Source organism: Carica papaya, chromosome 5, assembly GCF_054855325.1.
Source record: "Carica papaya isolate Zhongbai chromosome 5, ASM5485532v1, whole genome shotgun sequence".
Lineage (NCBI taxonomy): Eukaryota > Viridiplantae > Streptophyta > Magnoliopsida > Brassicales > Caricaceae > Carica > Carica papaya.
In genome coordinates, this window is record NC_142313.1 from 42,120,188 (window position 1) to 42,147,556 (window position 27,369).

At 34.1% G+C, this 27,369-nt stretch overlaps 2 protein-coding genes across 5 annotated transcripts in view; one reads left to right on the top strand and one right to left on the bottom strand.

Annotated features, from left to right (window-relative positions):
- The first annotated feature begins 16,836 nt into the window (after positions 1–16,836).
- LOC148266120 (DNA-directed RNA polymerases II, IV and V subunit 12) lies at positions 16,837–24,680 on the top strand. Its single transcript, XM_088221122.1, has 4 exons — positions 16,837–16,973; positions 18,228–18,322; positions 18,631–18,723; positions 24,431–24,680. The coding sequence occupies exons 2-4, from the start codon at positions 18,283–18,285 to the stop codon at positions 24,451–24,453; spliced, it is 156 nt and encodes a 51-aa protein (XP_088077248.1). The 5' UTR covers positions 16,837–16,973; positions 18,228–18,282; the 3' UTR covers positions 24,454–24,680.
- A 328-nt stretch (positions 24,681–25,008) lies between these two features.
- Positions 25,009–27,369, bottom strand: part of LOC110817414 (putative LRR receptor-like serine/threonine-protein kinase At1g56130) — a 35,311-nt gene continuing 32,950 nt past the window's right edge. For all 4 annotated transcript variants that reach the window (XM_088221119.1, XM_088221117.1, XM_088221118.1 and 1 more), the window contains 5 exons: positions 26,904–27,022; positions 26,479–26,689; positions 26,163–26,394; positions 25,925–26,075; positions 25,009–25,590 (listed from right to left, as the gene is read on the bottom strand). In XM_088221119.1, coding sequence (XP_088077245.1) covers positions 25,222–25,590; positions 25,925–26,075; positions 26,163–26,394; positions 26,479–26,689; positions 26,904–27,022 — 1,082 coding nt within the window. In that variant the 3' untranslated portion in view covers positions 25,009–25,221. The remainder of the gene's footprint in view (positions 25,591–25,924; positions 26,076–26,162; positions 26,395–26,478; positions 26,690–26,903; positions 27,023–27,369) is intronic.

The following is a 27,369-nucleotide window of genomic DNA, read 5'->3' on the forward strand; positions in this document are numbered from 1 at the left end:
AACTTTACCCGCAAATAATATTAAAAATTAGATATTTGATCTAATTAAAATATTAACATATGTTAATACAATAACTCATTTTAGTATAGTACAAGAATTACTTTTAATTTATTTTTTTTAAGCTTTTAATAAATAAAAGAATGACAATATATATATATATATAAAGTTCATGTAAATGTCTGGCAGTTATATATTATATAAATAAGTTGATATATGTATATATACACTAATTAATATCATAATTTAATTTTTTTAACAAATATTTATAAAAAAAAAAAAAAAAACCACATAAAGACAATTTAATTAAGCTGAACTTTGAAAAGTCAAAGTCCTCATTATTATTATTATTATTATTATTATTATTATTTTTATTACTGTTACTGTACGATGAGATGAACAGATCATTTATTAATGTGATTTCTTTATGGTAAAGATGATAAGAACATTTCACTGTTCCTTCTTCTTGTTCCGATCCACATATACATGTACATATATATACACACCCATGTATATAATTACTGGCTCATATATATATATATATATATATGTATGTAGGGTGTAACATATAAAAGCATACATATCAATGGGGCCTACATTGTTTCATTAAAAAAACATGTGGCTTACAGTGTTTCATAGAAAGAAAAAAAATGTGGCCTACAGTGACTTACAACTTTACAAAATTGAATTCGGTATTTCAAAAGTAAATGAAGACAGTGTTTGGGTGGCATATATTAATGTATTTTTATTTTTCCTCAGATCATACTTGGCATGGATGTAGACGGATCACATATCTTTTATTTCCTTTCGTTTAATACAATATAACAACTTCCCAAACTTATTCTATGATACATATATATATATATATTACTATATTATACATCATCCTCTCCTGTAACTGTTTTCTCAGAAAATATAGATATACTGTATGATTTTTTTTGACAAAATATGTGATAGTTTTAAGAAAAAATAATTCAATTGAAGAATATTTTAAAAATACTTGTTAAAGGTGTATACATATATGTATATCAACAACAAATAAAATTGAAGCAGATTTTTTTCCGGAATTGAGAAAACACAATATTTTACAAAAGGATAAGTAAATATTTAAAGAACAGTACTAATTACCATAATTTATACCGGTGAATCAAATGACTATGAGAATCTAAATCCATTATTTCATCAAAACAAAACTCGACTCGAGCATGGTTAGACCCATTTACATCAAAATTCAACCAACTAAAGTCAAGGGATCCTCGCTAGTTAGAAGTTGATGCAAAACGATAGGGGCATTGGGTATTAATGCTCGAGAAGAACCTAAAATTAATATTTGACCTCTTCATCATCAAAGGACTTAACCAAGTTCCTCTTAAAACTCTCATCTAGAATCAAGGCCAATGTACGCTAAACTTCACTCAATTTAGATAAATAATGCATGCAAAATATTTGTCACTGACGACCACCTCTACTAAGGATGTAACACCCTCAAAAATATGATGGTTAAAAATTGATATTGGGATCAAATGGCCCAAAGTCACCTAGAATTCCATATAAAAGCTGCCCTTTCAACCCCAGAAAAAAAAAAAAAAAAAAAAAAAAAAAAAAAAAAAAAAAAAAAAACCTAGCCTCCATTTAAGTAGAAAAGTGAAGGGAGAGAGAGAGAGAGAGAGAGAGAGAGAGATGGAGAGAGGAAGAGAGAGGGCAATGGCGAAAGGAAAGGACGGAGCCAAAGAGCTCTTCTAAATCTCATGAACATCGACGTGATGAGAGGTGAGTATTTATTTTTTCTTTCCCATACTGAAAACCAAAATATGTGTATCCCTTTTAGATTTGGTTTTGCAACAACACAGTGTTGTCGTGTGTGTTCTTGTGCAGCTCAAGAAGACAAATATCACCGCTGCGAATCAATTTCCATCAATATAATCCGAAAAGGGTAATATTCATCTAACCTTTTAATCTAACTGCGATTTAGTACAAGTGAACAATGTAAAATGATTTGTTGAATGATTAATCTCAAAAGACAAACATAAAATGATTTAAAGCTCATTACATTAAAAATGAAATACGCATCGTGAATGTAAATAACCCGAGATCTATAAGGTAGTCATGATGACAATAGAGAATATAGGGTTTAGGAGTCAGTAATGGAGAATAAGTTGTAGATCTTGTGGGCCAAAAACTGAGCGTGGCAATGGGCCTTATCCATGGCATAAACGGGCCATAACCCATTAAACAGAGAGATGACCCAATAAGCTAAATTTTGAAATTAGATGGGCCATATCCAAGGGCCAAGAGATTGGACCCTAATAATAAACCAAGCACACCAAGAATGCATAAAACAGTCCAGGCTACTAATCAACCTAGTGGACGAGTTAAAGTAAAGGAAAAAAAAAAAGCACCAAATACCATAAGAATTTTTATACAATTAAATAAACCTTACAAATGGAGTAGGGAACCCAAAGTGAGTAAGGGATGAGTAAGTTTAAGGAAAAATAAGGAAACATACACGAATAAAATTAAAATAAAGTTACCAAGGAATGACACCTCATTTGAAAAAGGGAAATGAAATTTTAAAGAAAACTATGATAATGTGAATTGATGAAGAGAATAAAGAAAAAGGGAGGAAGTAAGAAATAATATATCAAAATAATATCAAAAGGAAAGTTAGATAAGCTATGGAAATTAAGTTGAATAAAAAAGAATACATGAGAAGTACAGAAAAATTGTTATATGATGTGTTTGATTTCGTGTACCATTAAATCAATTATCATAGAGGGAGGGGTGTGTGGGTGATTGAATTTCTGATCGAGGTGAGTTTGATGATCCCTTAACAGGAGACACATGTTTTTGTTGATGGTGATGTATATTGATCATGTCCTATAGACGGTTTTGTGTATAAATGTGAATTCAGTAACTTGGTATTCGTAGTGGTATGGATACAAGTATGACTGCAATGGTTGTGCTCTTGGAAAGGCGTGTGTGTGTGTGGCCGGTTAGGGTCGAGTGGTAAACCCATTACAAAGAACATGTAATATACAGTAATATACTAGGTGAACAGAGGGGCGAGTGTGTGTGTGACCATTATGGTCGAGTTGGAGCCCCGTCTGTTGGTAGTATCATACGGTTTTCATTGGTAAGTGCATATGGAGTTGATATTGTATGATATGCGGTAGATACTAGGTGAATAGAGGAGCGAGTGTGTGTGTGTATGACCATTATGGTCGAGTTAGAGCCCGGTCTGTTAGTAGTATCGTACAATTTTCATTGTTAAATGCATCTAAAGGTGATATTAAATGATATGCAGTAGATACTAGGTGAACAAAGGGGCAAGTGTGCGTGTGACCATTATAGTCGAATTAGAGCCCAATCAATTGGTAGTATCGTACAATATTTTTTTGATGGATATGTATATGTATGTGATTTGTGTTCACGTATTATGGAATTATTTGTGTTATTCCCTCATGATAATGATGTGACAGTATGGCACGATGAAACTTAGTGTCCTCTTGTGAGGAAAAGGGACGAAAAGGATGGAAGTTAGATATACATGTTAAAAAATTTAGAAAGTTGATATTACTGAGCTAGTTAAAAGAAAGGAATTTGATAATGATCGTGAGAATTATAGAAATGAAGATTTGAAGATGTTAACATCTTTATACCAACTTACCTATTAATGAAAAAATATGAATAATTATGATTACAAGTCTAAACGAACAATAATATACACTTTAATAACATTATAATATAGAGTCACTTAAGATATGGTAAGAAAATCCCACTTATACTAAATACAGTTGTAGGTTAATATGTTAAACGTCTTTTATTGCGCATTTGCCGCTTACTCTTTTATGTCTTACAGAACAGGAAATCCAAGAATGAGTTAAGGATTAGCTAGGACAATGACGGGACCCCAAAGTATACGGGAATTATCCCATCTACAGTTAGGGCGAACTCAGTTTTTCTAATCCCTAAATGTTATCTCGTTCAGTGAGTAAAATGCTCTTCCATAGAACTGTTTTTAGGTTCTCTATTTTATTAGATATTGAGGATAAAGTATTCGTTTATAGTGATGTTATATTTCTCCTAAAAACACAAGTTGTTACAGTTGGTATCAGAGCACATGTTTTTCGAAATTATTTCATATATCATGAGGTCTAGAATTCTTAAGTAGTTCATAATCGAAAGGAATTAGGTAGTAAGGACTTTAGGATATGTTATGTAACTTCCTCTATAATAATTGCTAACATGAAAAGGTCCTTAAAAAAACCACATGATTAATCCTAGAAATCAAAGTAGTATGGCCTTGCCTCGAAGCCAACAATAGACAGTGAATAAATCACGACTATAATTAACAAAATAAATGACAAATGAACCATAGGAGTCTTAAAACCCTCATTGAAGAAATGACCCCAGCGAAGATGATAAAATGGTAAATCTTTAGGAACAAGTCAAATTTCTTTTTATTTTAAAAAATTGGAATATCCCTAAAAGGGAGAGACTCCTCAAATGAAGAATATCCCTCAAGAGTGATAAAATACCCCAAGTACGAGAAAATCCCCAATAAAGGAAAATATTCCTGAATACAGAAAAAATGATAAATATCCTCAAAGTGGTGAAAAAAAAAACCTCAAGTTGATAAGTCTTAAGAGAACCATTTCTAAGTCTGCGAGAGACTAAAAAGAAATAGAAATCCTGAAATCAGGGAACTTTATAACAAGCAGTTAAGGAGGTTGATGAACTACCCACGACTTTGATGGGTTTTGAAACACCTCGTGGATTTTTCTCCAAGAATAATAAATACCCTACTTACTTAATCCTTTTCAGTGATCCACGTAGAGGTTGCAAAAATGATCCAAACTGCAAGAGTCCAAATAATCACATGTTTAATCAATGGAAACTCGTTCCACTGAATGAGACAAGGTACATCTAACTAAACTATTTCTCTTAAAAGGCCTTGCTCCTTCTAAATAAAATTTATAAGGAAGAAAAAATTAAAATCCATGGGACACATTTTTTTTTTGAATGAAATGGTTAACATGATAATCCCATAACGTAAGTGTCCCCTGTATTTGAAGGAAAAATAAAGTTGAATATATATAAATACATTAAGATAACCCTTAAAATAAATATCATCAGGGTAGTGCAACGAAAACGTAGCAGGCCAATGACCCACAACACACGAAATACTACTCTATAAACCAACGATGAGAGATCGATAACGTGACAAACACACGATTCATATCTTAAGACCATACTTAGGGTTTCAGTACGTCGACACCACCATGCTCCAGCGCTATCTTCGTCGCCCATGCTGACGGTTCGCCTTGGCCTTGTCGATTTTAACCAGTTTTGACTGATTTTACATATATCTTTGCAAAAAAACACATTGAGATCTCAGTTGGCCAGAAAAATAAAAAATTTGAAACCTATCGATTAGGGAGGTCTCCGGGTGTGGCGGCTTCGTTGATTCTCCTTCGTGGCTGGGGTTCCTCTTCAGCTACCTTGCACTAGAAAGAGACAGTGAGCACAATGGTCAAATAATCGCGTGAAATGAAAAACGAGAATGGTTTCATCAAAGAGGATTTTGGGTTTAGGCCACGGCGATTTTGTTAATTCTCCTTCGCAGCTGGGGTTCCTCTTCGACTAACTTATACCAGAAAGAGACAATGAACATGGTGGTTAAAGAATTGCATGAAACGAAAAAATGAAAAGGGGGTCATTAGAGAGAATTTTAGATTTAGGTTGCAGTGGCTCGACCAAACTTTACCCCCAATTTTCTAGCTTATCTGTTATCCCTCTTGCTCTGGTATGACCACAGAGAGGATCAGAATTGAATTTCGAGCATGAATGATAAAATTTTACATTTTTTAAGAGTTGGCGGTGGCTCCAGTACAAGGACGGCAATGGTTACTCTCCTTCTCTAGCATCTGGTTCTTCTTCGTCAGCGAGGACTAGTGCGATTAAGATTAGAGTTTCATGAAACACAATGCTTAAATAGCCTCCCTGTGTCGATTTGAGCCTTCTGTTTGAGAATATGTGGTCCTCTCTTGTCCGTTAGATATATTTGATTCGAAAAATAAGTCTAACTATACGATCAATTGAATCTGATTGTTCGATTGCGTCTAAAGAAGAAATTCATCTGGATCGTTCATGCACCCAGTATGAGATCTGGACTGTTGGATTACCAAGCACGCGAATCGCTCGCATGGCCTCCCGTATGGTGCCGATGTCAGTGGGGTTCCCACACAACGTGCTCTAGTTCATCGGAGCTGTTGACCGGGTCGTCCTATGTGACCAAACTTTTTTTTTTGCGATTTAACCTCCTATATTTAAAGTTTCTTTCAAAAATACCATCCGGATTCAAAATTTCACCCATTTCCCCCTAAAATTATTTTCAATTTTGTCTCTAATTCATTTTTCTCAAAAATTTAATAAAACTTAAATTAAAATAAAATAAATTAATTATTTATAAATTTTTTCATAAATAAAAAATTTTTCTTAAGCGGAGTTTTGGACCTTAATATTACAAGTAATTACATAAATATTCAGTAAAGAGTTCTAAGCCATATATAAGCCACCTGTAGAGCCATAAATAGGAAAATAAACAAACTTCCTTAGATTGAGCTTATGGCATATGAGTTGTGTGTGAGAAGTGGAGAGGTTAGTTTCATAAAGAAAAACTAAAGACACATATATTATTTACAAAAGCCTTTAATGATCAAATTGCTGAGGCTTGACCAAGACCTCAATAGTTGGCAACTAAGACTTTCATTTTGAATTATTAAAATGGATTAATTATTTTAGTTATTTCTACGAAATTATTTAAATGCCCAAAATTTATGACTTGATCATGATGAGTTCCTTATTCCTATCTAATTTGTAATTAATTATCATCCACTCAATTACTACTTTAATGCTAGCTAATTTTATCACTTTGTTATGTTTAATGTAGTGCCCAACATAATGTTTCTTATCACTGAACCTCAACGTTTCATCCCATTCAACACAAAGCAACTGACTTATATTCTAATTACTCATCAGACATATCCTTACATCGCCAAGAATTTTCAAAGAATCAATCCTCTCTCACTAATAATTTCCCTTACAGTCATTGATATTCAAATACAATATATATTGATATGGTGTGTGTGTGTGTGTATATATATAACAAAATCAGCATCCTACGTGCACCCATGCCAACATTTATACACCATACTCCCTCCACAGTACTGTGGCCTTTGAGTTCTCCTTCTCTTCATCGACAAATGATATGTAATGAGCAACTACAAGCCAAGTAAAATAATTCTTAAACTAAAATTTCAGTGTCACAATTGGTTAAGGTTCTCTATTAACTCATCTACTTTTACCTATTCCTAACCCTTTGAAGACTCCCTGCTGTCCAACCCCGTCCTACTTTATAAAGTTATCAACTCGCTCCTAATCAGTATATAGAAACACTAAGTCAACTAAAAAAATAAAATAAAAGGACTTTCCCCCTCACCAAACTTAGAACATACCCAACCTTTCTAAGCACTGCTAAACCTTTACCCAAGAGACAAGTCACTCCATCAACAACCTGACTGGACCTTCTACCATTAAACTGGCTAATTGTTTCACTAACCAGTATGTAAGATAGTCCCGTCCCTATAGTGACAAAACACCCACAACACATCCACTCAATCCTCTACCTCGACTTTCATAAAAAATGTAACTTGTACATTAACGACCACCCCGTGGCCACACACGCACACCTACTCGCCTGTTTAGACTCTGCAAAAAAAAAAACTCAATCACTACAGATTCAGCACTTCACTGACCACTCACCCCGTCGCTCGCCTATCAAGCTTATCGACATACCAGTCCATAATCTCGAACCAACCCCGTGGCCATATACACACACAACCTCGCCAATTTCAGCTACACGTCGTCATCAACCACCAAGTGGCCACACACAGGAAACGTCGTCGTTTGGAGAAGAGGAGGAAGAAATGACGTCATTTGGAGGAAACGGTGTCGTTTGGTGATGAGGAGGAGGAAAAGACGTCGTTTGGAGAATAGGGAGTGAACGGTTGGGATGAGGCGAGGCGGACGGACAGGATGGGAAACAGGTGGGGTATAAATAGGAGGCAGGAAGGGAAAAAAAGGAGAAGAAAGAAAAGAAATAAAAAAAAGAATAAAAAAAAAGAAAGGACAAAGGAAAAGAAAAATGAGAGGAAAGGAAAAAAAAGAGAAGAGAGATTGGGGGAAGAGAAAGTTTGAGAGAGAGAGAGAGAGAAGAGCTGGAGCGGAGAGGAGCAGGAAGAGAGAGAGGAGGAGACAGAGACGGTGACGGAGCGAGCCACGGGAAGGAGGAAGATAGAGGTGGGAGGTATGGTAAACTTTAAGTTTCATGCGTTGGTTGGTGTAGATTTGAAATTTTGACCGTAGGTGGAGGATTTTGTGTGAGTAAGAGTGGAGATGTGTGGAGGAGGCCTCGGAAGGAAAGAAAAGAAGGAATGTGGCGTGTGAGGGAAGTTCGTGAGGGAAATGAGATGTTGAGTATGAGCGGGGGCATATGGAGGAGGCTAGGCCGCTGGAGGAGAGAAAAAGAGTGAAGTGTGTTAGTGAGATCCGTGAGGGAGAGGAAAATATTGAGTATGAGCGAGGGTATATGGAGGAGGCTATGCTGCAAGAGGAGAGAAAGGAAGGAGTGCGGTGTGTGAGTGAGGTTTGTGAGAGGGAGGAGATCTTATGTGAGCGTGAATGTAGGCTTATGGAGGGGGCCGCGGGAGGAGAGAAAGGAAGGTGTGCGGTGTGTGAGTGAGTTCGTAAAAGGGAGGAGATTTTGTGTGAGTACGAATGGAGGTTTATGGAGGGGACCGCGGGAGGAGAGAGAAGAAAGAACGTGGTATGTGAGTGAGGTCTGTGTGGGAGAGAGGATTCTGTGTGAGTATGAGGGGAGGTATGATGAGGAGTCCGCGGGAGGAGAGAGAGGAAGGAATGCAATGTGTGAGTGAGGTCCGTAAGAGAGAGGTGATTTTGGGATTTGAGAGTGGAGTATCTAGAGTAGGCCGTGGAGGGAGAGAGAATGAGGGATTTGGTGAGTGAGGTGGATTTGTGTAAGAGATAAAGTAGTGTGTAGATGTAGAAAATTTGGGATGAGGAAAGAGAGGCCGTAGAGCGTGGGTGTGAAGTGTCGAAATAGAGCTGTGTGGGTGTAGCTGTGTAAGGCGAGGGGATGAGTGGTGTAGCTATGTGGTATGAGGGTGTGGGTTGTATATAGGTTGGTATAGCTACTGTAATTTTGGTAGTTGGCAAGGGAACGTTACTGGTGTGGGTGTGTTAAGTGTTAGTGTGTGTCTTATGGGGAGACGCGTGTAGTTTAGGTATACAGGTTAAAGGTATAGGAGAGCTTCAAGATAAGGTAGTGGAGTAAGGACAAAATGATATTATTTTTGAGTTGGTAGCATTGGGGGACACCGATGTTGGTTGTCATTACCTAGAAGAAGCAAGTTGATCGCCGATAGTGGTGATGGTCGGGAGACTCCGACGGGAAGGGGTTTAGTCGCCAATATTAGTGACGGAAAAGAATGGTATCTGTGTGTGTGTGTGTGGTCTATTAGGGGTTGAGAGGTAGACGGTTTATTGATGGTCGCCGATACTGATGACGAGTGAGAATATTTGTATAGTTGCGGGATGTCGAGAGGCGGTCACAATTAACATGCATAATATTTAAATTACCAAGGGTATGTATTAGGTTAAGTAGGTGGAGTACATATAGAACCACTGAGTTCTCTACTGTTGTAGATGATACTTGTAACTTAATTTTTACTGTACTGAGTTGTATATACTCACTATTTATTATTTATAGATGAAGTAGGGATGAAGTTGGGATCGGAGTTGCTAATTTTCGAGCCTACCGGATAGAGGAATAGGGCAATAATTTTTTCGTTATTTGGCATGATTGAGTGTGTAATAATTAGTAGTAGTGTAGATAATATGTCTGCTGGAAATCTGTGAGATTATACTTCACTGTAATATTACATGTAAGGTTGCAGGTTTATTTTGACTTTGGATAATAGATTGCGGTAAGGTTTCTATATATGTGGTAGATTTAGAATGACACTTTCGTATTTGGTCGTGAAATTATCTTAGATTACATCATTGAGAAAAAAAAAACGAGACGTTACATAGTATGACCGTTTAGTTATATTTATTATTATTATTTTTTTATAATAAGAATAGACTAAAAAGTCAAAAATAGTTGTCTTAATTAATAAAATGTTTTACAATTTCCATATGTAAAAATATATACAACAGAAGATGGTTCAATAATATTATTTTATACAAAATAATCATGACTTATATATATATGGGGTTATTGTGGCTTATTTTATGTATAAAAAAAATTGTATGTTTAAATAAATATATTTAATATCTACTTTAGTTACCAACTTTTTGCACGGTATTAAATATTATTATTATTATTATTATACATATAATTTTCTAGAAAATATTGGATTTTGTATTGTAATGAATTTAATACATGGATTTTAATAATTAAATTAATAAAATATAAAAATATTGGTACCACTTCAACTACTTAAATCAACATCCAGATAGTTGGCAGCGGAAAAAATTGCATTACATTTTGATATACTTTCGTCCACCCAATTAATATGACTTGACACCGAACCATACTTTTGTTTTCTTCCTTTATTTGCAAATATCATTTTAATTATATTAATTATATATATATATATTCCTAAACTATACATACATATATGTGCTGTACATATATATATATATATATACATATAACTATGTACGTATATATAAATGGGTAAGTCTTAGTATCACTATCTTATAAATCTCTCTCTGTAATTGTCAACCTTAAAATCGAGTTTATTGTCTTTAAAAAATAATAATTTGGGTCTGTATAAGTCAAAATTAAAACTGTTATTATTTTGTGTATATAATATGTTTATATGTGAAATATATATTAACCCGATAAATTTATAATATTTTTAACTATATATAAATTAATATAATATTTGTCTCGTTTTATTTTAGAACCATCTTAATTTATTTATTTATTTGGGTAAAATATATAGCATATAATTTATTGATTTTATCAAAATGATTGCAAAAAGTAGTTTGATTAATAAATAAAATCATAATTTAATTACTAGTAAAAGTGAGTATATACTATAATAAAAATATTATTCTAATTTCTTAAATAAATTAGTCAATTATTATGACCAAAAATTAGTTTTTATTTAGCTAATTTATAATATCTTAATTTTTATTTTTTTTCTAATTTGATATCATGCATATATGTAGGGAATTATTTGTACGTATATGCTTTCAATATAAACATATATTATATATAATAACTCTTATCATATATTGACTAGCTAGCTAATTAGTTGAAACGTTTCATCAGAATTCGTATCTATACAAGTATCCTAACCGTATTTAATGTGAGTGGTGACAATACTACGTACATGTACATTTACTTACACGTATACATTATAATACAAACAACATAAGCATGTGATGGATGAGTATATATAACATCATATGATATAATATCATATCATATTATATCATATATAATATAAAAAGCTCATCCTGTCATGTGATCATGTTGTTTTTGCCAGCCTCTATAAAAGCTCAGTAACTGCATATCCTGTGGTGGACATTTTGACATGAGAATCCCTCTTCTCTCTCTCTCTCTCTATATATATATATGTATATATGTATAAAGTAATCGAAAACTCTCATAACACAAACTCACACTCACACTCACACACACACATATATATACACACACACATGTATGAGTGATATATAGAAGAGATCACGATGTACTCCTATTACATGTCACTGGTGGCGTATTATATATTCTTCAATTTTCAGAGAGTGATGTACGTGGGTTGTCTTGTAGGGTTTGCTCTCTTCTACTTGTTCTTTGTCGGAAATTCTTCCTCTGTAATTTGCAGAGACCGCCATGGAAGCCATTTCGAGTTCTTGCATTTTGAAGATAATCTTTCCATTAATGGCAGCAGCAGCAGCTTCTGCTATCATCAGTACTTCATCATCTTATCTTGAACTTGTTTTAATTAGTTTCCATCTCATCCATCGACTTTTAATATATATGTTAATTATCACAGTCTCCATTCTCTTTCGCCTGTTATATACATATATATACTTTCATCTCTCTCTCTCTCTCTCTCTCTCTCTCTCTCTCTCTCTCTCTCTTACCAGGTATACATATACTTATTTGGCATACAGAAACACAAATTAACTTGAAAATGTAATTTTTGATAGATGAAGTGATTTATTGATCATTCAGCTAAGTATTAGTTAAATATTAATGATTATACTTTCATCTATATTTTATATATATATATGTGTGTGTATATATATACATACTACCTATAAGTAGGTTACTCTGGACTGTTGAAAATATTAGCCAATATTTATTACACTATATCGTAACACTGCAGATCAAAATCTTTAAAAAATACACACCAATATAAAAAATTAAATCAAAAATATAATTTTTTTTTAAAAAAGAAAAAACATAATTACCATTTCATCAAGTCTTAACTAAAGATTAATGGATATACTTTCATCTATTTATATATATATATATATATATATTACTTAAAGAGCTAGCTACTGTGAACCTTGAAAATATTAACCTCTATTAATTATGCAATACACTATATTATGACATAGTAAATTAAATTTTTTTAAAAAATGACATAAAAATACAAATTAACTCGAAAATATATATATATATTTTTATAAAAGAAGACACTCACTGACCATTCGGCTACGTATACTTTCATCTATATTGTATATAGGTGTATGTATATATATAATGTAAGAACAAGCAACTCTGGACTTTTGAAAACATTAGCCTCTATTAATTATGCTATATCAACTGACCGTCGTCTCAAGTCTGGAACTACTCGACATATCAAATGGCGTAGTATTCTTACATATAAACAATTAAATATATGTAAATATCTATGTATATGAGTTGTTCCAGATCTGAAAGACTATCCGCAGAGCAATGCTGCAGTGTTATTATTGTGTGTGTCTGTAAATGTGAAACAACTCATATATCAGTGGCGTAGTACTCTTACATATAAATTGGTAGATATATGTTTATATCTGTAGATATATGTATATATCTATGTAAATGTTTGGCCAAGTTCATGAAAGAATATCCACAGAGCAAAGATACACTGTTATTACTCTGTGTGTATATATATATATTATATGTATCTATATTTATTACCAGCTCACTTCTGAAATAACTCAGACAACAGTGAAGTGCAGTACGTACGTACTATTATATACATATGCATTTGCACATATATGTATATATATGACATTAATATTCAACTTGTTCGGTAATATCTAATTACCCCACTTCTTCATTGTCCTTTTTAGTGAATATTTTATAGGAACAAGCTAGTAATGGGTTTTTTCTGAGCTAGTTAGTTCCCAACCTATATATATATATATGTATAAACAGTCATGCATACAGTCGAGATATTTGCTTGGTAAGTTTAAACACAGATATCCTAACATATATATATATCCGCAAGTGGCATTAGATATTAGCTAGACTTCCATTGTAAGAAACCCGAAATAAATACAAAATTATATATATATATATATATATAGGTGTGCCTAGATATACACAATGGTCAAGAACACCAGGGTTGAAATTCGCGGAGATTTAGATTCAAATTAATGATTTGTTTGACTTTCCCTGTGAAGTTGTTAATAGTTGTGAACTTGAATTAAACTATGCATTCTATGTGGGGTTTTATTAAAAATTTGATTATGATATTTTTTTATTATAATATTATTTATGTTATTATTATGTGTAATTACTATATAATTATTAAAATATATAAATTTTTACTCAAATAAAAAATTAAAAAAAATAAATAGTGCAATCCAACCTACTATATATTTTTTTTATTATTAAATATTAATAAATTAAATAATTAATTTTACTAAACTAAATATTATATGTCAATCATCGTTAACTTATAATATACCCACAAAATAATAAATTTTATATCATTCTTAACTTTCAAATAAGGCATAAGAATCTTAATAACTTAATTACCGTGTTAATAGTATTAATTTTTTACTCTTGCTATTCTATGTCCAAAAAATTAAGTCGAGTTTTTAATTCGTTGTGATTATTACAATTAAAAAAAATAATCATCACGAAATATTTTTTTTAATCTAAAAGTATAATAATCTCACTGAAACTTAGTTTTATTTGGTCGTTAGAATATCAATATTTCATTGTGTTCGCCCATAATACTAATTCTTTATCGTTAGAGATTTCCATAAAACGAAATCTTAATTTAACTATAAGAAAATAATTATATGCGTCGGCATAAATTCTATAATAAATAAAAGCACCTTACGATAAAATCATTTTTACATTTATTTTTTAAAATAAAATCACACTTTGCAAAAAAACGAGTTATAAATAAATTTTTTTTGAAGTATTTTAATTTAAATGAACAAATTTTTTAAAAGTAAATTTCACAAATATTATTCATTTTTTTTTTCCAACACAACCTTAATGAAAATAAAAAGCTTTGAAACACTCCTACACATACATACATACATACATACATACATACATATATATATATATATAGAGAGAGAGAGATGTCTATACATAATTGTGTAAATTATTTCCATGGGAATATTTTTGGTGAAAATTTATGAAAGAAATGTAATGGTGCAAAATGAGAAAGACAAGAATTGATAATTAAAGAAGCAAGATAAGGATATTAATTATATTAATTACGTGATTAAGAAAATAATAATATACATAATTATTACTTTCACTTATAATATTCTTGTATATATTATTTTAAGCAAATTAATTTTATTGTTTTTTGCAAGTTTCAATTATTAATTCATAAAATATATACAAATTTTTTAATAATAATTAACGATAAACACAAATTTTTGTATGGCTCTCGTGATTAGATATATATATATATATATATATATACAGTGAACACATAATTGTTTTATGGACTCATAAAAGTTGGAATTAAATTGCACAGTAGTTGGATGTTAGGGAACTTAATTAATACACACATATATATATATATTGATATATAGAGTTTTAATGACCATAATTTCGTACACAAAGATACTTTACGTTGATAGATACTACAGTACTGTCTTCTAATTCTGTGGATCAACGTGAGCCGAAGGTCAAACCTGTCAATTAATTTAATAAATATTATATCTTAAGAACTACTTTTGATTAATTGCTTTTTTTTTAATTATAATAAATTAATATTTTTATTCAAATTTTTGTCATTAAATTACTTACCTCAACCTTTATATATATATATATATGTATATGTATATTTGTATAGTATCTTATATGGCTGTTAAGCAAGAAATTGTAGCTTCTACATATATTTATGTATTATTTAACGATAATTTATTTATGTTTTAGGTTAATTATAATTAAGTTTGTCAACTAATTTTTTTAAAAAAATTAAAATCAAATACGTGTAATTTAAATAAACATAATTATTAATTTCAGTAAACAAATAGATGTTAAATTAATCTTAAGAATAAAAATTAATTTTTTGATAAAACACATGATAAATAACGAAATAAATATATATAAAATAAAAAAATCTTGAATAAATGCGAACAAAAATTTGGCCGAAATTAGAGAAAAAAACATAAAGAATTGTAATCGATATTTTAAGAACTTTTTATGAGTTATAATTTGTATAATCTAATTTGATAAATTTTTATAAAATAATTTTGACGTACGATTAGTTTATACATTATAATTATGTTATGATTTTTACTATTGCAAATTTATTTTATACATATGTCTATAACTAATAACATCATAAGCATAAAGATTATCGGTTTTACTTCACGTAATAATACGGTATCAGAGTCAAATCCTAAATCTCTCTCGTTTTCATCTCAAAGTCATTGTTGATAATTACGAGCCCAATCATGGCTCTGTAAATTGTGTCGCTCAACGAGAATGAAGAGGGAACGAACGATACGCTACGTGAGATTCAAAACTCTCAAAGTAGGGCCTCTTTAAAGATAAACTCAGTTTCCGAAGTGGGGGAAAATGATGAACAACCGAAAGGAAACCATGGGCCCAGGCCCATTTCCCAATTTCTTAGAGCTTTTAAAAGCCCACTCTATTGCCTTTGAAGGCCCAAGCCACAATGTTCTTGGGCATAGTCACGTGCACATGGGCCGGCCGTAAAAATAATGTATGGCCCGTAGATTAGGACTAAGTAAGAGACCCCACGACGAGAATAATTGAAAATATTATTATTATTGTTATCATCTTTATTGTAAATTATCAATTTGGTCCATGAAATATGAATTATGTTATAATTTAATTCTAATTATTTATGCTATAATTTAATTGTTAGACTTATAAAACTGTTTTGATTTATTAAATTCTTTAAACAAATAATTAATATTTGAATTTGTATAGTATTAAAATGACCAAAAAATATAATTTTTAGAACTGATAATTGGAAAAAAAATTTAAAATAATTACTACGGATTTATTTATTTTTTTAATATTTATTATTATTATTATTATTGCTTAAATAAAATAAATTTATTATTTAAATGAAGGTAATATTTGTAGTTTATATAATTCTTAAATCTCGTTAAATATAAAATATATATAAGTTAAAAAAATTTGTTATTTTATGTTAAAAGATTAAATTATAATGAAATTTTTTTATAACATTTTCTTTAATTAATAAAAAATTTATACGACTTAATTATATTTAAAGACCCGAAATGATAATTTAAGTTTAAATTCATATTATTATTATTATTTTTTCATTGGCCGTCTTCCTCTGGAACAACCGCGCGGCTAAAGACTGTATTGCAGCTGGACCTTTCGGGACTCTTCAAGCCAGGTAAATCACTGATCCTTTTGATTCCCCTTTCCCTAATTGTTCGTTTTGTGTTTATGATTCGACGTTTGAAGTTGAGACTTTCAATGAATCAGAATTGATTGTTTGGTCTGGTTTTGCTCAATCATTATGAATGTATTAGGTTTTTAAGTTCAGACAGAGTGGAGCTTATTGCGTGTCTTTCCCTTTTGTATTTTGTATGAGGCTCAGGCGTCCTAATTTTCTTGAACGGAATTTCGTTTTCTCCGGTGATATCTTCCGTTTGCTTCCGTTTCCCGTTCTGTCTGTTTTGTCCTGTTAGGTTTTTGTAATTTTTTACATTTTTCACGTATCACGGTCTGAATTGCTTGATCATTTTTTAGGCATTCACATTAATTCATATGAGTTTGGTTTTTCTCGTTGCATCCAATTGAATTACACATGTTTGCGGGTCACAGAGGTTGGTGTTTGAGGATATAGCCTCAATAGGTCCAGTCTCTTCTCTGGATTAGGGACATGTTCAGCTCCCTTCAGAACTGAATATTCTGCTTAATTCAACTTGTATATGGGGCTTGATTTGTTTTGGTTCCCTTATATGTGTTAGATTTTCTGTATGCATATAAGTCATGCTATTGGTATAGGTGTATGAATGTCTGTTAGTTTTCAGGATTTGTTGGCATTTCTTCCCTTTTCCTGATTAATTTTGATTTTCATTTGAAGAGCCATGCACATCTATTCATCCATTCTAAATTTTATTTTGTACTATTTATTCATGAGAACACGTTTTCTTGTCATTTTATGATGACATCGCATGCCTTGTGGGTTTTAGCTAACCTTTTTGAATTTTCATAGGCCTGAATGCTTTAGAATATTCATTTGATTAGTTTTAGAATTAATTTTTGTAGTTTCAGTTTGCAAATTGTTCTTTTTTTGCTTCATGTATACATTCAATTAGCTAGAACGCGATTATTATGTTTCTCTAGAGCCTACTTGGATTGGCATACACAGTTTTCTTACTGCTTAGCACCTCTTATCTTTATGAATTTGGTTTCTTTGTGTAGGTTTGTGTCTCATGTCTAGCATACTACATTTGTTTAAGCACAACTTCTTATGAATTATATGGTCATACATGGATAAATTTGAGGTTTCTAAAAGTATCCCTAAATTGCTGTCTCACTTTTACATGATATTGCTCTTCTCCCATATTATTTATTAATTTCATGACTAAAAATCCTAAGTGTGCTTGCTTGTTATTTTTTCATTTTTTTTGTTGGATAGGTGCTGTGGTTTCTTGACTCTCTTCTATTTAGAGCCAATCTTCGATCAATATCTGATGGACCCTCAGCCTGAGCCTGTGAGTTATATTTGTGGAGGTGTGTACATAGCCCCAACAATAAGTTCAAGTCAATGAAGCTAAACATCCACTTCTTTTACGAATTATTGTGTATAATTAAAAGAACTAAATGAAAAAGTTCACAAAATATGGTAATAGAAATTTGATTCTTTTTTTATTTATGGTGCAGTCAAATGAAGTCTCATGTTTCTATTATTTTTTAAAGATTTTAAATTTACAAAATCTAGTTTAAATGAAAAAGTTGATCTGATAATACATTCTATTGTGTTGGAAATTTTACATTTTGTTACTAACTTGATGGTAGTTTGTGGGTTGAATAACGCATAGATTGTGGGCAAGAGAATACGTTGAAGCCTGGTGATGTGATACAATGTCGTGAATGTGGTTACCGCATTCTGTACAAGAAGCGAACCCGCAGAAGTAAGCATATAGATTTATTTAAGAGAATGTAAATTTTTCTTTTTTTCTTTGTTATTCATTTATGCAATAGATGTTTTCTTACCTCAGGGCTTGCATCAGCTGTTCTAATTTTTTCTTTTAAAATAAAAGAGAAATATTATTATAGACAATAGTGCCAAGGGGGTACCGGGCATATACAAAATAGATTTACATATCAGTCAAGTAGTCGATAACCATTCCAATATCGTTCCAATCTTTCATGTTATGACCCAAAAGTATTAATCCATCTATCTCTAATTGTTACAAATTTAGTTTCTATGTTCTCAAAAACTCTCATATTTCTTTCCTTCCACACAACCCAAAAAATGGTAAGTAGAACTAGGAATAATTGTCTTTTCTTTTTGCAAATACCCGACCAAGCCCATAACTCTTTGCCAACAGTGTCCGCACTGACCCAATTTAACCCCAACATCCCATAGGCTGTCGTCCAAATATTTTAGACAAATGGGCAATAGAGTAAGAGATGATTGCATGATTCCTCAGTACATTTGCAAAGATAGCATCTGTTTACCGAAATATTGTCTTTCCTTTTCAACATATCAATAGTAAGGATACTGCCTCTAGCAGCTTCCCAGGCAAAAAAAGATATTCTGGGAGGAGCTTTTGACCTCCAGATCTGCTTGAATGGTGCTGACAGCAAAACATTATCCCCCGTTTTTGCACAAGAAATTATAATATGACTTTACCGAGAAGCCCTTCTGCTTGTCAAGTTTCCAAAGTCTGCTGTCCCCATTTCCGTCAACTTAATATTGGTCAAACAGGCCCGCAAATTACAATATTCATCCACTTCCCAATCCTTCAGATGTCTTTTGACCTTCACATTCCAGCTGCCCCCCACCCTTCTTTCCTCACCCTCACACGCTTCCTCCACCATAATGTCTCTCTCTTTAGCAATGGAATAAATTTGGAAATTTATCCATCAATCTACCCACACCCAACCATTCATCCTGCCAAAAACGAACCCCCCTCCCATTCCCAATCTGCCAACCGACACAATTCACAAACTCACTTCCTCCCTTACTGATTTTCTTCCAAAGACTCATCCCATGTGGTTTATATTTTCCCCTTCTACCCCCATCCCTTTCCCAATTTCCCCACCTTGCCTCCACCACCCTCCTCCACAGTTTACCATACTCATCACCAAACCTCCACAACCATTTGCCATGGAGAGCATAATTCATAGTCACAATAGATCTAATGCCAAGACCCCCAATTCTAATCATTTTTATATTTTTCATATTGATTCTCAATCCGGACACCAACTGAAAACTCAGTAGAATACACCTCTAATACAGCAAGGAAGACAAGTCAGGTTCACAAAAGATAAGGGCGTCATCCGCGAAGAAGAGATGGGACACCTTCTCCATGGACTCCTCTTTTCCCATCGATATACCTCTGAATAGATTAAGTTCACCAGCCCTATCCATCAGTCTACTTAAAGCTTCCATGACCGTAAGAAATAATAGAGGCAACAATGGCTCTCCTTGTCTAAGGCCCCTGGATGCTCTAAAAAAAGATGAAGGCCCACCGTTCACCAAAACCGCAAAAGAAGTAGTTGAGATACAAGTCATAATCCATTTCCTCCATCTCTCTCCAAAACCAAGTTTTTTGAGCATATAAATAACAAAGTCCCAACAAACATGGTCATAGGCCTTCTCCATATCAATTTTGCAAATGATACTCTCTCTTTTCTTTCCACCATATCGTCCACAACTTCATTAGCAACCATAACTGCATCAAGAATTTGTCTACCCGCAACAAAAACATTCTGATTTTCAGCAATGACCTCACCAAGCACCTTAGACATTCTTCTAGCCAACACGTTGGCAATCAGCTTGTAAAGGCTCTCCACAAGACTAATCAGCCTGAAATCCTTGATGTTATTGGCTCCAACGATTTTCGGAATAATCAACAGGAAAGTAGAATTGATGGATTGAATGAAAGAACCCGGACTATGGAAGTCATGAAACACAGCCATCACCTCAACCTTAATCACCTCCCAAAACTCCTGATAGAATTTCATATGAAAACTATCGGGATCTGGAGCCTTATCCCCATTACATTCTTTCAAGCAAATCAACACCTCCTCTTCCTTAAATGGGACCTCCAAACAAGCTCTACTTGTATCACTAATCTGTTTAAAGAAAAGATCGTCCAGGCAAGGCCTTTGCCCACCTTCTTCCCTGTAAAGGTTCTGATAGTACTCCCTGGACTTCTGCCTCAGCTCCCCATTGCCACAAATCCTCTCCCCATTGATACACATCTCCTCAATATAGTTATTTTTCTTTTTGTAATTTGCTAAGCAGTGAAAATATTTGGTGTTCTTCTCATCCTCTTTAAGCAACTTATACCTCGCCTTTTGTCTCCACGAAATAGCTTCCCTAGACATGTTGGAAGCTAAGTCAGTCTTCAATTTACCTCTTCTCTCCTTCCCATTGTCATCCAACATCCCATCCATATCTAAATTGTTCAAAGCATCAAGCTCCTCAAGGTTCTTCTTAATCAACATGTCGGCCTTGCTGTCCATATCCTTGGCCCAAATTTTAATCTCATTTCTCAAAGCTTTTAGCTTGGAGGCAAAAATAAAACTGGCCGTACCACTAACATTCCTCGACTTCCACACATCCTCCACCAACTTTCTGAACTCCTCCAAACCAATCCATTTATTGTCCAATCTGAACGGCCCCGGACCCCAAATGATGCCATCAGGAGTAAGACAAATGGGAAAATGATCAGAAACAGGTCGCTGCAACGCTTTCTGTGTAAACCCTGCAAGTTGCATAAGTAAAGTATTAGAGATAAAAATTGGTCGATTCTCGACCAAGCTTGGATATCCATTTCATTAGACCATGTCCATCTACTCCCAACCAGTAGCAAATCGACCAACTCCAACATATCCACCCATTCCCTAAACTCCTCTACTTCCCCCTGATTTGTGTTTCCCCCCAATCTCTCCCTATTATGCAGCACCATGTTAAAATCTCCCCCCACCACCCATCTCCCTCCCCATCTAACTTTGCTTTGATGAAGTTCACTCCACAGTCAATCTTTCTCCTCCCTAGTTCCCCTACAGTATACCCCAGAGAACGCCCAAGGCTCCCCACCACCCTCCTGCTAAAAAAAACACGTCAAAGAAACTCTACCCACTTCTATCTCCTTACAATTATATTTATCCCCATCCTACATAACAACCACCCCTCCAGCCACACTTACCGCTTGAAGAAACTCCCACTTCACCTTTCTATTCTGCCGAAGATCACTGATAATAACCTGGTTAATCTCCTCCATTTTAGTTTCTTGAAGACACACAACATCAAGTTTCCGTCTTCCAATGCACCCTTTAATCACTCCCCTTTTCTTCTTATCATTCAGTTCCCTCACATTCCATGATATAATTTTTCCGATCATGGAATGACATCTCTAGACAGAATCCTCTCCCCCTTCCCACCACTCTTTTTTCCTTCATAATTAACTGAGCATTGTAGTCTTCTTAGTTCTATGCTTTCCCCCTCCCCCTGCTTTTTTTTTACTTTTCTCACCGAAGTCTTACACTTTCATTTCTCAACATGCTTCATTTCAATCTCCTCAATCAAACTAAGAACTCTCTCATCCACACCAAGAGAAGAAACTTCAAATAATTTACTGACCTTTTGGAAGTTCCTTTGAACCCGTTCAGGGTACATATGTTGCATGCATCCCTCCTCTGTCTAGCAGATTCAATCACTGGATTCAAAGAGTATATCACATTGAATTGGAGTCACGTTCAAGACCTCTTCGGAAGGCTCATCCATAATCACTATATCGCACAAATTCTTTTCCTTCTCCCTACTCGCCATGTCCCCCGAAACCTCTATTTCCCTCCTACTTACTTCCAATCTGTTCCCCTCCCACTTACTTCCAATCCGTTCCTCTCAGTTAATTCTTCATTCAAACAATTTGATTCATTCCTGGCTTTGTTCTCCACCACACTGACCTCTGCCGTCATCAACTTCATTTCTCCTTCATCGATGAGTTTAGATTCCTCCTGAGCCCCTAGATTCCGTCGACTCTTTCTCAACTGTGGGAATGGGGCACATTTTCATGAACCGGGTTTTAACTTTTGGAGATTCGGTTTTTTTTGGTCTCCAAAACTGAACCCGTTTCTGCCCTGCTTTTTTGCTAGGGCTGGCGTGGTCACCCATTTACCCTTTTCAGCCCATGAGAGCCTCCTCTTCCCATTCAGCCCAAAAGCGTTACCCGGCTTAGGCCTATTTCTCATGAACCCAACTGGAACATCCCCCCAAACCTCCCTCACGTGATCACTCCCACTTTTGTTTTCAAATTTCAAATTGCCCCGACCCGCTCCAGTAAGATCCGAACTCCCCTCCTTCCTTGCCTGATTCTCCCCCTTCTCAGACTGGGACAGGACATCAGTAAATGATGCACCCCGTTGCTTCACCATTTTCGCCTCAAACACGTTCATACAATCTGGGCATCTGAACACATTGACCAGCAGCTCTATTGCTATAACCACATCCCTCTTCGGAGCCAAATTTTTCTTTGTAACCCACTCAAGCGGAACCAATGCCACTCCAGCCACCTCATGAGGAGCATCCATCATCTGTCACCAACCTTCCGCCTTATCCCCTTCAGGGATAAATACCCTATTCCCATCCCCCCTAGCATCCACTTTCCTTTATGTGAGAATCAGAAACTTGCCATTTCTATTACTGCTAAGCATCATCATGAGAGTTCTCCAACTATTCCTTCGGCTCCTTCCCCAAGCACCATCTTCTTTCACCATCTGAACTCCCTAAAGCACTGCAATAACCACTCAATGTCCTCCTCCTGATAGAAAATAGATTTCCGAAACCCCCTCCTATTCTCAAAAACCCCTAGTACCTTTGCCTTCAGATACCACATCGAAAGTCTTCCTCTCGACTGCAACAAATTCTCGAAGACCGATGACCATAGCCAAACCACGAAAACATTGTCTTTGCTTGGCGGGCCGCACACAGACAACGTACCAGAAAATGGCGACTATAGCATCTACGTCGGCATCCTAAGTTGCAATAATTCTCAAAGATAACAGTGAGAAATGTTTTTCAGAAGAGAGAGAAATTGTAGCCGCCTTTCAAAGAGAAGAAGATCAAAAATATTACTTTATAGATCCGAGTGTATGAACTATGGGAATAGTCAATGAAAATAAAATCAAAGAAAAAAGAGGAAAAATAGGAACTACATTGGATGCATCTAATTGATGTAAAATATATTGTAGTTTGCCTGCCTGGATTGATTTGCATGATGAAGTAAAGACAACTGACAACTACTCCATGGTTGTCTCAGCCTGCTAGGAGATGAGCAGTGTGATCTTTGCCTAATTCAACCATGTAAATATATGGCCAATGACTATTCTAGTTTAAATTTTGTTGTAATTACTCGAGTTCAGTTCTATAGAACTTCATTTCCGATAGGCTTGTTATGGATAACATTTCAATTAAATATTAATGGACTAACATAGAAATTTTTGTTAATAATTTCTATATTGATAGCCAACAGCAATTTTTGTTCATTTCATGATAAAATGTTAATAATTTTGCGTGAACATTACCTGTTAAAGTGTTTGCATCGTGTAATCATCTAAGCTTGTATTGTTACGTTGACTAGAAGACTTTTTTCATTTCTACAGTTATTCAGTATGAAGCACGCTGAAACTGGGATGCCAGGTGAAGAAGAGGGCTTGTGAAGGTCTAAAAATACATATAATAGAAACCAGTATGTGTCTTATAGGATGTTACATGTGTGGTTGATGTTCTGAATTAGGTGATACGGCTAATGTGGTGGGGAGTCCTTGTTCTTAATAACTCTTGCTGCCTACTTTATTGTATTGATGGTTAAACATTAATTTTGAGATATGGTGGTAACCTACTAATTTGTTAGGTCTTCGGTTTCTTGGTCATGGTGTTAAGAGTTTAGTAATTTTGGTGAATTAAAAAGCTTCTCTTCTCTTTTCCTGGAACCATACCATCCTCATTTACTAAAGTCTCTCTGTTGGTCTCCCCCTGTTTGTTGACGATTTTATATGCAACCCATCTTTTCATGAAAAAAAGCATAAAAATATCACCTCTGTAGTCAGAAAAGAGAATTTATTACTTGCAGTAACTTTTTTTTTTAAAAAAAATTAAAAGATAATTGAAATTGCAGATAAACATTGGATAGGAGGGGCAAAAATGAGCTCACAGAGACATAAAGAAAGAAGATTGATGGTAGACAAAACTCATAATTCTAATAAGTTGAAAGGTGAAAAAGATTCATAAAATTCCCTCAGCTACATAAACTTGTACGAGGAGGGAAAAGCTTGAAAATCAAAACTTGTTTTCAGGAAAGAACAGAAAGAAAGGAAAACATAGGTTAAAATCATCTGTGTCTCAATTAACAGCCCCTAATTACATACGTGTTCTCCAATCAAAGAAAAAGATTTCACCTACCCTCTCCGATGCTTTCAGAAAGCATGGGTTTATGATCATTTAAAGGAGAGTTGGAAATCATGCTTGTACTTATCGATGAGTTGCAATAGCTGTTATCAGCTTCCTTATAATCACTCATAAAGCTGGTTGTATCATCAAATTTCCAGTCAGTCAAGTATCCAGGCCTTGAGATTACTCCTGTTACTTCGATATCTCCTGAAAGCATAGCCACCACACGGGACATTGGTGGCCGTAGCGCAGGCGATGTCTGAGTGCACAGAAGAGCAACTCCTATCACTCGCTTCACTTCTTCCTCATTAATTTTTGTCAAGCTGGAGTCCACCAGTTCAAGGTCCTGGTTGTTTTCATGCAGGTTCCAGGCCTAAGAAATTGCAGGTAATAATCCATGTATCAGAACTTTAAAGGAAGAAGAATAGTAAAGCAAGCCACTTTATTACGTTACAAAGCAGAAGCAAATAAAGCCAGATCGGATCAAGTTATGGATAAGGGCCCCCCTGCGGACAACTATAGTTGCATAATTAAGTATATTTGTTTTTGTTTGAAATTCAGAAAATTTAGTTAACCGTGCATAATTGTTCACTAAACCTTTGACTGAATTAAACATTTTTACGGTTTGAAGATCGTAAGAAGCTCCTGAAACAGGCAATACAAAAATGGTGCAACTATGGAAAAAGGCATAAAATAGAATTTCATACCCATTCAAGAAGATACATCCTCTTCCCATCCAAACTTGAATCAGAATTTGGTCTCCCACTTACAATCTCAAGAGCCACAACCCCAAACCCAAAAACATCAGCTTTCTCCGTAAGATGTCCTCGCATGGCATATTCAGGTGCAAGATATCCACTACATCACCATGACAAAGATAAAACATGTATTATATAGAAATAATAATGGAAAATACCGAGATAAATGGAATGTCTATCATCTTACATTGTCCCTGCGACACGGGTGCTTATGTGGGTCTTCTTATCATCATAAAGCTTGGCTAAGCCAAAATCTGAAATTTTAGGAATAAGTTCGGAGTCAAGCAGAATGTTACTTGACTTAACATCTCTGTGTACAATTCGAACCCTTGACTCCTCATGAAGATAAGCAAGTCCTCTTGCTACTCCTAAGCATATCTCAAAGCGTGTTGACCAATCGAGATTTAAATTCTTATTCCCTGCCACATTCAAGCCAGTGATGTGTAAGTCTTCATGGTGCTATCCATTTAGAGTAGAAATAACAGAGAACTCTGTGCCCCTACCAAATAGTGCTTGATCCAGACTCTTATTTGGCAGAAATTCATAAACAAGGAGTCTGTTATCTCCCTCAATGCAGCATCCGTATAGTTTCACAAGGTTCCGATGTTGCACAGCAGATATTGTTGCTATTTCAGTGATAAACTGGGTCTTGCCTTGGTGGGAAGCAACAGATAGTTGCTTTACTGCTATCACTCTCCCGTCATTAAGTTTTCCCTGTTGAGTGCTAATTTAAAACTATGCTAAATGATATTATATCTATATAACAATCTTTGCATATCTGATGTACAAGAAAAATTGAGAGTTTGACGACCAATTTAGAAGGATCACATGCTAACATTGAATGTTAATTTTTTGATATCTGATAATAAACTTGAATGAACTGATGTGTGCTCCACCATGTTTGTCATTCTTCAGAATAGGTACTTACCTTGAAAACAGGTCCAAAACCCCCCTCTCCAACCTTATTAGCAGGACTAAAATCTTCTGTAGCAGTTCTCAGTTCAGCATAACTAAATGTGTATGGCCTGGCATCTATACCTAGGAGCTCTGCAAGTACAAACCAAATGCACGTTATTGAAGTGAAATTGATCCAATTGTTTATGTATTTTATCCTCTGAGAATACATATTCATAATTAACCATTGACCTAATTGGAGGAGAAACTCCATGAAATGGTTCTGATACTACTGTTCTAAAACAAGGAAACTTTTTTTTTAAATGATATACCAGAACAGTGATTTCTCATGAAAAGAAATGCTTTTATTGACATTTCATAAAATAAAACATTAGAAAATGATGGAAGGAAAAATTTGGAGGATACACAATGCCTCCAATACTTTTATCCAAAAATGGATCAATTTTCTAATTGGAAATTTTTTCTCTAAGAACATAAAA

What these genes read in the sequence shown, in the direction of transcription:
- LOC148266120 (XM_088221122.1), top strand. Translation starts at nt 18,283, where the DNA reads ATGGACCCTCAGCCTGAGCCTGTGAGTTATATTTGTGGAG. An exon ending in TGTGAGTTATATTTGTGGAG is followed by an intron (nt 18,323 to 18,630) that starts GTGTGTACATAG and finishes AATAACGCATAG; the next exon opens with ATTGTGGGCAAGAGAATACG. An exon ending in CAAGAAGCGAACCCGCAGAA is followed by an intron (nt 18,724 to 24,430) that starts GTAAGCATATAG and finishes TCATTTCTACAG; the next exon opens with TTATTCAGTATGAAGCACGC.